We start from the raw sequence: 12,772 nt of genomic DNA, 5'->3' as shown, positions 1-12,772 counted from the left end.
TCTAAGCAGCCAATCACATGGCGGCAACTCAGTGCATTTAGGCATGTAGACATGGTCAAGACAATCTCCTGCAGTTCAAACCGAGCATCAGTATGGGGAAGAAAGGTGATTTGAGTGACTTTGAACGTGGCATGATTGTTGGTGCCAGAAGGGCTGGTCTGAGTATTTCAGAAACTGCTAATCTACTGGGATTTTCACGCACAACCATCTCTAGGGTTTACAGAGAATGGTCCGGAAAAGAAAAAACATCCAGTGAGCGGCAGTTCTGTGGGCGGAAATGCCTTGTTGATGCCAGAGGTCAGAGGAGAATGGCCAGACTGGTTCGAGCTGATAGAAGGGCAACAGTGACTGAAATAACCACTCGTTACAACCGAGGTATGCAGCAAAGCATTTGTGAAGCCACAACACGCACAACCTTGAGGCGGATGGGCTACAACAGCAGAAGACTCCACCGGGTACCACTCATCTCCACTACAAATAGGAAAAAGAGGCTACAATTTGCAAGAGCTCACCAAAATTGAACAGTTGAAGACTGGAAAAATGTTGCCTGGTCTGATGAGTCTCGATTTCTGTTGAGACATTCAGATGTTAGAGTCAGAATTTGGCGTAAACAGAATGAGAACATGGAACCATCATGCCTTGTTACCACTGTGCAGGCTGGTGGTGGTGGTGTAATGGTGTGGGGGATGTTTTCCTGGCACACTTTAGGCCCCTTAGTGCCAATTGGGCATCGTTTAAATGCCACGGCCTACCTGAGCATTGTTTCTGACCATGTCCATCCCTTTATGGCCACCATGTACCCATCCTCTGATGGCTACTTCCACCATGTCACAAAGCTCTAATCATTTCAAATTGGTTTCTTGAACATGACAATGAGTTCACTGTACTAAAATGGCCTCCACAGTCACCAGATCTCAACCCAATAGAGCATCTTTGGGATGTGGTGGAACGGGAGATTCGCATCATGGATGTGCAGCCGACAAATCTGCGGCAACTGTGTGATGCCATCATGTCAATATGGACCAAACTCCCTGAGGAATGCTTCCAGCACCTTGTTGAATCTATGCCACGAAGAATTGAGGCAGTTCTGAAGGCAAAAGGGGGTCCAACCCGTTACTAGCATGGGGTACCTAATAAAGTGGCCGGTGAGTGTATATATATATATATATATACATACAATTTTTATGTTCATTTCAGTGCTATTTATATATATATATATATATATAGTTTTGTTGGAATACATGGTATTGAAACACATTTATATTTTTTTGTATCATTTAATTTTAACAAAACTATATCCTGAATGTGAAAATCAAAAAAAAAATTGTTGCTCAAATCTTTTTTTTTTTTTCTCTTCTCAGTACTTTTACAAAAAGAGACAAGACCATCCAGTTACTCTATTCATCAGGTTATTCCATGTATACAAAAGATCTGAATATTTTGCTCTTTATACATAATGCAGAAACAGTGTGTCCCTCCAAACATGCCCTTCTTTGATTTGACAAGTTTTTGGTTAGATTTGAAAGCGGGATGTTACCTAAACCTTTGAGGAACTTGTTGACGCCTCTGTTCTCACTGCCTGGCAGAGAATCAAGGTAATCCTGAGCCCTCATCTCAAACAAACCTGTTTAAAACAGAATATGGCGACTTTACTTTAGAGACAAAACCGTTTATAATCTATCATATAGAAATTGCATTCTCCCAAGATTTATAGTGTTCAAACCTTTCAGGCCCTGCCTCCGTAACTCTCTTTCCTGCACGAACCCCGCAAACATCTGCGTCTCCATGAAGACCTCCAGGAATCTCCGCAGGCTCTTGGAGGACACGGCCTTACGGAAAGCCTCGCGCTGGAAGGACGAAGGAGTTGGAGAGGAGGAGGACGAGGCGGAGGATTCTTCATCTCGGTCGCTGCCACCCATAAAGAGCGAGTAATGACCCACGATCTCCACGAAGAACCGCACAAATGCCTCAGACACGACGCTGCTCAGAGAACTGGGCTCTGCCGGCCGAGAGGAATCAGAACAATGAGTCAGGATGGATGGCTAGGTGTCCCAAGAACTGACTAGTCCATTAAAATGAATACTGAAAAATGAATCTAAATAGTTTCACATTATCTTTCTAAACCCTGAATATAACAGATCTATGGAAGCTTGTTTCTGCCACGGAATAAACAATAAAAAAGGCAATTGCGACTTTTTATCACACAAATCTGACTTTTTATCAGAAGAAAACTCAGAATTGCGAGTTATAAAGTCAGAATTGCAAGATATCAGTGGGTACTCAACCAGAATAATACTTTTACCGCCGCCGCTACCGCGGCGGTAAAATTCTGATGTGTATTTGTTGCCTTTTACCGCTAAGAGGCGCTACAATTACAGACTTTGAAAAGTGTCAGTTTATTCTCTCTATTGCGTAATCTGCCGCAGTGCCGCTGCTCATTCAGAGCCATTGAAAGCTGGTAACAGATGATTTCAAGTGAAACTTGTAGTTAAACGAATTCATAATCACAATAGGCCTACTGAAATTAAATCGAATAAAGTGAAAACATTTCAACATAAAACATTGCAACCGAAACATATTAGGCTATCAATGAGGGTTTGGAAGAGCATAAGACAGTATTTAACAGCGTTCAGACGATAGCTCAGCGGTTAACGCAACAACATGAGCCGCACTACGCTTCAAACGATCTGAGATGGAGTCAATTTGCTGTTGGCCGAATTCGTTTATGTTTTACCGTTCTTGATGCTTCAATAGGTAACTGTTTATTAGCGAGTTCATTAACTGTTTACTTATGTAAAGTCAAGAGTTTTGTTTAAATTATCAATGGCACATTAAATTTGCTACATTCCAGTAGAGCCGCTGCACGACAAAACTGATGAGGGAAGATGAGCTGATCGCGTCAGAAAATGAAAATAATGAAGCTTGTCTTTAATCTGCTAAATTATTGTTTTGTGAATCATTCACGAAATTGAGGTGATAGACAGTGATACCCGGCCATAGCAACGGAAGAAATTTTTAAAACCAGATCCATAAATTGAACAAATCAGAAAAGACTGATTTTGTTGACTTGGCTACACAAAATAACAGACTAACTAAATAGTATTGCTTTCAATATAAAAACAAATGAAAATGTAAAAGAACACTAAAATTAATTAAATTTAAAACCCCATCGCACATTTTTAAGGTTTAAATAAAGTGGGACAGTTTATTTGTTTAAAACAGCTGGTTGCATTGAGTTTAGAGTTTATTTCCTTTGCGATGCAAAATAAGAAACACAGAATCTTATTCTTGCAACATTTTAAATTTGTATTGCCAAATAAATTGCAGCTTAATTAAACAATTAAAACAGTACAAAACGAACAAAACGACATAAATTAAGAACATGCGTTTTTCTTTGCCTCTCTCTTGCGCTGGATCTCTTTTTAGCAAAGTTTATTTTGTCTCCCTCCAAAAAAAAAAAAAAAACTGTAACAAATGATTTTGCCTTTGTTGCTTCAAAGACACAGCATGCCTTGTTGAATTCACTTACAATAAAAAGAGGTTGAATTAAAGAGCTTTTTATCTGCTTCGTTTCGTCAACAGTTAATGTTTAGATAATGCCAGATTGTTGACAATCATACACACTGCTTCAAACATTCTAAAACTCTATAAAAACAGTTGAAACAACTGGATTGAACACTTTAATTTAAATTTTGTGTGAAAAACTTTAAATACAAAAAATACACTATATTTATAATTAAATAAGATATAGGGCCTACATTTGGACACATCGAGAGATTTATCCTTAAAAGAATTTAGCCTTTGCCTGCTCATTGGGCTGGCTATCCGACATCTCCATATGAAAGACGAACATTAACACCTATTGTGCACGCACGATAAAGCCACTGTCCCTCCAAACCCCCACAGGCTCTCTGAATCTGAGACTGACTTAAAACAAGAAGTCGCAATTCACACTTAAACCGCTATTAGACATCATTAGGCTATTAAAGTGTTGATAATGAAGGAATTAAATAATGTGAGCTACATGTAGTGATATTTCTGTCATGAAACTTTATTACTAAATATTTAATTTCAATAATTCATTCAATTTCAATAAGTTTTTCTTTTTTATTCAAATAAATCTCGAACCACAGTGCTTCGTTGTGCTGCTGTTAAACTAAATAACATTTATAGAATAATTATGAACTTAAATGAAACAATAGCGCAACATTTCGACAAATAAATTATTTGATTTGTTTTTACATTTTAATTCAGGGCGATTTAGCCTATTTAATTAGAGCGAGATTTTCCCCTTGCCTTGTCCTTTCCTCATTTTTAAGCGCTCACATAGTTAAACATGTTTAAGTAGATCCTCTGTACCTCTGTACCTCTCAGTTTCAGATGGATTAGGCTACATAATCAGATAACATTTATTAAATATTTAGACATTTAAAGGCTTTAGACATGAGCTGAGGCAAGTGGCTTTCGGTTCAGTTTTGTGACGAGCAGTTCCCGGAGACAGAGACGACTGCTAAAATGTTGTTAGCCTAATATGAATAAAAGTTTACTAGAAGCCTATTAAGTTATTTTAGCTGTTATGAGAAAAATAAATCCAAGTGAACGCGCCGCCGCGTTTGTCGAACACTAATTCAACATGCCAGAATAAAACCCGACTTTAGAACAATAGCGACACCCGACGTGATGTGCCAAAACTATAAACTTCAATATTTCATTCAAAATAATCTCAAAACGCTTTGTGACATTTTGAAAAGCCGTGGGCCTACATTAAGGCCACTGGAACCACGAACGTAGGCTACTGTAACTGAAACGCTGGTTTTGATTTTATTGTTTGTCGTTTAAACGTGCCTGTTGCATATCTTTATTTTATATATTTTATATGGTCTATTGGTGAAGTAGCCTAAGCCTATTAGCACTGATTACTGCGGAGGAAGGGGGTGGGGGGTTAAGATAATTCAGCAGAAGCAGGGATGATTAGACCAGAAGGAAATCCCCGTCCCCCCTGGCAAATCACACCTTGCTTAAAACCATGTTTTTAAAAACTCAATGTAGGGAATCCAAAAAATAGGCTTTATAGGCCTAGGCTATATATATATATATATATTTTTTTTTTTTTTTTTTTTTTTACAGAACTGCTTTTGAAATTACGATTGGTAGATGTTAAGTCATTCTGTTGGATACTATTTGTTCCAGTGTAAAATGGAAATGCATGGCAATTTTCTTTTATAATATAAGCAAAAACTAGGCCTATATGGTGCATAACAGAGTTTTAGAACTAGACAAATCTCTCTGCATTAATAATAGGATATAAAATGCATTAATAGGGTAATATAAAATTGACAAAAGTCCTTGTTTGTGCGGGATTTGAACCCGTGTTATCTAAATGATTGAATCGTAAATTCTTCCACTCGGCCATGAATTTACTCACTGTGAAATGCCCAAACGTTTGTTTCTCCAGTGTGTTCGCTCACATGAGCGAAAACGTTTTATCGTTAGCATAAAACACCTTTTACTGTTTTAAAAGATGATATCTTATCTGTATGACCAAAAATTACGGAGTAGGATAGCTTCTATCCTAGAAAGTTCTTTTAGCTGTTATGAGAAAAAATAATTTCAAGTGAAAGCGCCGCCGTGTTTGTTGAACTCTATTTCAACATGCCAGACTTTAGAATAATGCGTAGCGCCACTCGGCGTGATGTGCCAAAACACTTAATTATAAACTTCAATATTTCATTCAAAACATCTCAGAACGCTTTGTGACATTTTGAAAAGCCATGAATGTATTAAGGCCACTGGAACCAGGATCGTAACTGAAACGCGCTGCATGTTATCTCTCAATACAGGAGCAGAAGCGCCGGTTCAGATTTTATTGTTTGTTTGTTTATTTTTATTTTATTTTTTACATATTCAATCAGTCTCAACTATTTCATCCTTACTGTTAATTGACATTAGCCCGTTTCAAAATGCAGCAATTGCGGCTGTTTTGCTAAATGCCCCTTTGCGCCACCTGGCGGTCATTTCGCAAAGGACTTTGAAATGCGACTAGTTTATTTTTGCCGCGGTGGATTTGCCGCGGCACGAGTCGCGGCGGTAATAGGCATTCTGGTTGAGTACCTACTGTATAAAGTCAGAATTGCGAGAAAAAAACAGAATTGCAAGAAAAAAAAGTCTGAAAAAAGTCTTATAAGATATAAACTCAGAATTGCGAGTTATAAAGTCAGAATTGCGAGATATAAAGTCAGAATTGCGAGATATAAAGTCAGAATTGCGAGATATAAACTCAGAATTGCGAGATATAAAGCCTGAAGTGTGATATATAACTCAAAATTGCAAGAAAAGTCAGAATTGCGAGAAAAAATTCAGAATTGCGAGATATAGTCAGAAATATGAGAAAAAATTCAGAATTGCAAAGAAAAATTGCAGAATTGCGAGAAAAAAATTCAGAATAGCGAGATATAAAGTCAGAAATGTGAAAAAAAAAGTCTAAAGTGCAAGAAAAAAGTCAGAATCGGGAATTACAAAAAAAAATCTGAATTTCGAGATTTTTTTTTTTAATTGTGATGTAAGATGTAAACTCAAAATAATAATAAAAAAGATTTGAATTCCGAGTTATAAACTCAGAATTTAGAAAAAAAAAGTGAATTGTGAGATATAAAGTCCAAATTACCAGAAAAAAGTGAGGTGTGACTGTGAGATATAAACTCAGAATCGAGAGTTATAAACTCAGAGTTGTGAGTTAACATCTCGTAGACTCGGAAAAGCAAGAAAAAAGTCTGAATAGTGAGAAATAAACAGAATTGCGAGAGATAAGTCAGATTTGTGAGATGAAGTCTCCATGACCTTTTTAATGTTTTTATTTATTTTTTTAGTATAAACAAGCTTCCATACGGATCGGACAGTAACCCACCGCTTGGATTATCTGCCACGTCACAGGCTAGCTCTTTCCTCCGCTCTAGAACGTGTTCTAGAGCAGCCTGGAGTTTATGAGGAAGAATTGAATCCTCATCGTCCATCTGAAACAGGAAGCACGGACATAGATTTGATTGTTTGATAACTGAAACACATAACCAGCACAAATAAAAGATCCACTCAGTAGAGTGCCGTACCTGTCGCAGGAAACGACTGTTGCCAAGGTCGACCACCAGGACCTGAAAGAGAGCAGAGGAGACACTGATGTCATTTTTTCCCCTATCACAGCTATTGTGAAGAGGTCAGAGGTCAAGGACCGCCCACCTGAACAGGAAGTGCTCAGAGAGAAATATTAGAAATGTGTCCGGCCTCTGATCTTCTCTCTAAAAGAGCCCAATCCTGTTCTTTTGTTCATTCGCAATGTATATATAGAATATTCACACTACATCCTAGACTTTATTGGCCTCATTTCCTTCCCACATTAGTCATAATGAGGTGTAACATACAAGAGGTCAAAGGTCAAACAACTGAAAATAGCTTTGGAGATATTCTGTTCCCATACTACCAGGATCTGGCTAAATGCGCAGTATACAACAACAGACATGCATGGAATACTGTATCTGTATCCCACAATGCAATGCATTACTGAAATAAAAAAAAATATTGAAAAAACTTAAATTAAAAGCGTCTCATATATTCAGTATTAATCATTCATTCGGACAGTTCACTCTCGCACTTCGTTCACAGCATTTTATTTGATATTTACATGATTATTATTTATAAAAATAACGAAAAACACTTTTCTAAAAAAAAAATTTATAAAAAAAATTTATAAAAATTTACGAAACACTGAAGATCATTCTCCATTTGCAGTGTATCACTTCACATAAAAACTAAGCCTAAATCAAAAACTATAATGTACTGAAAACAAAAACTAACAAAGAACTGACCAACAAAACGAAAACTAAACTAAACCGGAGAGAAAAATAGAAAATGAAATAGAAATAAAAACTAAAATAAATTAATTACATTTTGTTGCACTATTATTAAATAAGAATGGAGTATACAGTTCATTCTGTGCAGTAAGAAGTGAGAATTACACCAGTATTACATGTGAATACATACTGCATACATTATTTGATGCTAAACATGTCATATATATATATATATATATATATATATATATAAAGTATAAACATGTCATATATATATATATATAAAGTATAAACATGTCATGTGGCTGTTATTACTGCATACATTATTTGATGCTAAATACGTCATATATATATATATATATATATATATATATAAACATGTCATATGGCTGTTATTACTAATATACTGCATTCATTATTTGATGCTAAACACTATATATATATATATATATATATATATATATATATAAACATGTCATTTGGCTGTTATTACTGATATACTGCATTCATTATTTGATGCTAAACACACAATATATATATATACATGTCATATGGCTGTTATTACTATATATATATATATATATATATATATATATATATAAAGTATAAACATGTCATGTGGCTGTTATTACTGCATACATTATTTGATGCTAAATACGTCATATATATATATATATATATATAAACATGTCATATGGCTGTTATTACTGATATACTGCATACATTATTTGATGCTAAACATGTCATATATATATATATAAACATGTCATATGGCTGTTATTACTATATATATGTATATATAAACATGTCATATGGCTGTTATTACTATATATATATATATATATATAAACATGTCATATGGCTGTTATTACTATATATATATATATATATAAACATGTCATATGGCTGTTATTACTACATATATATATATATATAAACATGTCACATGGCTGTTATTACTGATATACTGCATTCATTATTTGATGCTAAACACGTCACATATATATATATAAACATGTCATATGGCTGTTATTACTATATATATGTATATATAAACATGTCATATGGCTGTTATTACTATATATATATATATATATAAACATGTCATATGGCTGTTATTACTATATATATATATATATATATATATAAACATGTCATATGGCTGTTATTACTGATATACTGCATACATTATTTGATGCTAAACATGTCATATATATATATATATAAACATGTCATATGGCTGTTATTACTGATATACTGCATACATTATTTGATGCTAAACATGTCATATATATATATATATAAACATGTCATATGGCTGTTATTACTGATATACTGCATACATTATTTGATGCTAAACACGTCATATATATATATAAACATGTCATATGGCTGTTATTACTGATATACTGATATTCTGCATACAGAAAATGTGCAGTTTTCTTACTACACACTGCAGAAATATTAGTATGGTTGTGTACATGTCATATGGCTGTTATTACTGATATACTGCATACATTATTTGATGCTAAACATGTCATATATATATATATATAAACATGTCATATGGCTGTTATTACTGATATACTGCATACATTATTTGATGCTAAACATGTCATATATATATATATAAACATGTCATATGGCTGTTATTACTGATATACTGCATACATTATTTGATGCTAAACACTAGGGATGCACGATATAGCATTTTGGCCGATATTCGATATGCCGATATTTTCAAACTAATTTTGCCCGATGCCGATACCGATATCGATATATTTGTATTTTTTTTAAGTGCAAAAAAAGCTTATTAAAGCTTCTATTAATGTTCTCAGTCAAGAGCAGTGAGTGATTTCCTCTGTGTTTTGTTGTTTTATTAACATTAACGGGATAGTTCTCCCAAAAATTTAAATTGTCATCATTTACTCTCTCAAGTTTCTTTCTTCTGTTGAAATTATAAAAGTTATTTGGAAGAATGTGGCTAACCAAACAGTTGCTGTACTCCAGTGACTTCCATAGTATATTTAAGCACAAGAAAGAAATGAATCCAGGTTTGAAACAACATTAGATAGACAGAATTTTTTATTTCTGGGTGCAGTATCTCTTTAAAGACAAGCGGCAGAATATTATTACTGTCTCTTTAAGAACTGCACGCGAGTAACGCGACGCGTCTAATATACACGCATTTGACAAGCAGATTTTCTCTGTTTGCTTTCACTTTAGACATAACCAACTTTGTTTATGTAAACCTTGTGTGTATTTGACAGTATCAGCGCAATAAGACTCGAAGGATTAGTCCAGTATGCAGACGCTGTGACGGCTTTAGTTCCTGTGAGCGTCGCGTGTACGCGCTCAGAAAAGCGGATGTTAGAACAGCGCATCAGCACGTGAATGACATGTTTACCTAGCAAGACTTTGACGCACATGCAAACAATGAACTTTTGTGAATTGCAGTGTCCCGTGAGTGTAACTATACCTCTGCGTTTACATGTGATGTGAATGTACGTCGCGTTGTACAGTATGTTGAGATGAAGGCGCCAGAATTGAACTGATAGAATGCACGATACTATGATTTTTCTTCAAAAGCAGATCGTGGAGACATTTTAATCATCCACGATCAAAAACCGTGAGACGCGCACCCCTAGTTGGAAGTTTAAGTTGCTGGCGCTCATGCTTCGTTCACGGTCGTCACGTGCGCATAGGAAACACGCCACCCTATCGGCAAGACTCATCGGCAGAAATATTCATATCGGCCGATGCCGATGATGGTCATTTTAAGCTTTTATCGGCCGATACCGATGTTGTCCCGATATCATCGTGCATCCCTACTAAACACGTCATATATATATATATAAACATGTCATATGGCTGTTATTACTGATATACTGATATTCTGCATACAGTTTTCTTACTACACACTGCAGAAATATTAATATGGTTGTGTACTAGTCCCCAGTGTCTCACCTCCTCTAGCGGCAGCTCTTTGAGTCGGGCCAGGGAGCTCGACAGCAGCCCGACTATGAAGGGAGTTGGCGTGCAGACGATGTCCATCATGGAAGGTGGCAGGACTGGGATGTAAGTGTGCTGCCAGGTGAACGGGTACAGCAAAGCCACTATGGCATGGCAGCATTTAGAGAGGGTGCTGACGAGAAAGAGACCGGGAGATTTATTCAGAATGTTTGTTAGAAATTCTATCATGATGTTGATATGACTGTGTTTACACATTTACACCAGAAGATGGCAGCAAAGAAGAATCAATCAGTGCTGGTCACTAAAGCAAGCCTCGGTGTTACTATTGCTCATTCTTTGAATATTTTTTAAATGGTGCATGAATTAAGAAATATAAGTAATCTTATATTATACTTTGTATAAAATAAGAAGAAGCTAGAATCTAGAAGAATTTTTGGATCATTATGATTTTTGCATTGTGACATTTTATCACGCACATTTTCCCTGCTAAATTACCATTACCATAATGCAAAAAATAAATTAATAAAAATAATGATCATCACTATGAGGTTATCATTATAATAAATTATTTATAAATTATTTCTTTAAATTATTTGATGGGAGAATTTGCAAAATACTGCCATGATTAGTAAGAAAATATAATTTTTGACTTTGGGCTGAAATATACGGAGGGCCGGAGGTGTATTGCATTCACTTGAGAAAAAAAAATCTACTCTGTTTTTCTGAATGAACGAGTTAATTATCTCAGAATTACCAGATAATTTTTCATGAAAAAAAGTTTTTGCTCTGTTTTTCTGAATTAACGAGTTATTATCTCAGAATTATGAGATACATTATTCTTGAAAAACATTGTTTTCACAAAGTTTTTATGAATTAATGAGTTACTCATAATTTTGAGATAATTAAGTCATTAATTCAGAAAAACAGAGCAAAAACTTTTTTTCATGAAAAATTATCTGGTAATTCTGAGATAATTAACTCGTTAATTGAGAAATGCAGAGTAGATTTTTTTCCTCAAGTGAATGCAATACGCCTCCGTAGAAATGTGACCTGGACTTGGATGATTTTAATGGGTGATTTATCCATTAGGATAAATAATAATAATAATAATATATATATATATATATATATATATATATACACACACACACACACACATATATATATATTAAAATATTTTGTATTTTGCATTTGGCAATGTTGTGTTTGTTTGTACATATTGTACATTTTCTATATTTTCTTTTTTTGTTTATATATTTTTAAGAAAGATAATACATGGTTTATATTGAATTATAAGAGTTATAGTCTGACCCTTGGATGACCATATTTGTTGCACCCATATTCACCTATAAAGTAACAGCCCATTTAACACTGCATTGTGGGACAGTCCGGGCCTCAGCCACATGTGCGTCCACTTAGCTTTATGGACACGTTTACAGTTTGGGGTCAGTTGCCCAGTTTTCACTGAATGTATCATCTTATTTCTTATTTTCTGATAGCCATTTCTTGCTTTTTAATCTTCATGTCGTCTTCAATGTGAATTTTACTCATTAGGATGCAGATTTCTTCTCTGATTTGTGGAACGATTCCTGTATTTTGATGTATTTCATCAGATCATCTTTCTCAAAAATATAAAAATGGTCTTTTTAGGGAGGATGCTGCTTTGACACAAGTCTCGTTACAGGCCCAGCACTTCCAGTGAGGACTAGTCTCGCAGCTTTTTCCGTACAAAAAAACATTGGGGTTGACTTTTGTTCCCAAGGCGACTATATTACACAACAGCATTTTTCCATATCTGTCTTGAGCTGTGAAAAACGGCTCCACAAGCTGCGTTTTCCCCCCTCTTGCCGTGTCATATCTTTTCATTCTTCCCTTGTCGTCTTTTGGGTTCACGCACAAACACACACATGTGCAGATCTTCAGGAAAGAAGCTCTCGATGCCAACAAACCTCAGACTG

At 35.2% G+C, this 12,772-nt stretch overlaps 1 protein-coding gene across 1 annotated transcript in view; it reads right to left on the bottom strand.

The window, feature by feature from the left end:
* si:dkey-82f1.1 (DENN domain-containing protein 2A) overlaps positions 1-12,772 on the bottom strand; it is a 55,427-nt gene that overhangs the window by 878 nt on the left and 41,777 nt on the right. Inside the window, exons 15-19 of the mRNA XM_056272558.1 lie at positions 10,809-10,986; positions 7,104-7,145; positions 6,905-7,010; positions 1,724-1,999; positions 1,538-1,624 (exon numbers count right to left, since the gene is read on the bottom strand). Coding sequence (XP_056128533.1) covers positions 1,538-1,624; positions 1,724-1,999; positions 6,905-7,010; positions 7,104-7,145; positions 10,809-10,986 — 689 coding nt within the window. The remainder of the gene's footprint in view (positions 1-1,537; positions 1,625-1,723; positions 2,000-6,904; positions 7,011-7,103; positions 7,146-10,808; positions 10,987-12,772) is intronic.

This window comes from Rhinichthys klamathensis, unplaced genomic scaffold (genome assembly GCF_029890125.1).
Source record: "Rhinichthys klamathensis goyatoka isolate OS25496 unplaced genomic scaffold, OSU_Roscu_1.1 h1tg000341l_1, whole genome shotgun sequence".
Taxonomy (NCBI): domain Eukaryota; kingdom Metazoa; phylum Chordata; class Actinopteri; order Cypriniformes; family Leuciscidae; genus Rhinichthys; species Rhinichthys klamathensis.
Note: the sequence above shows the minus strand (reverse complement) of the source record. Positions and strands in the feature narration are given on the sequence as shown.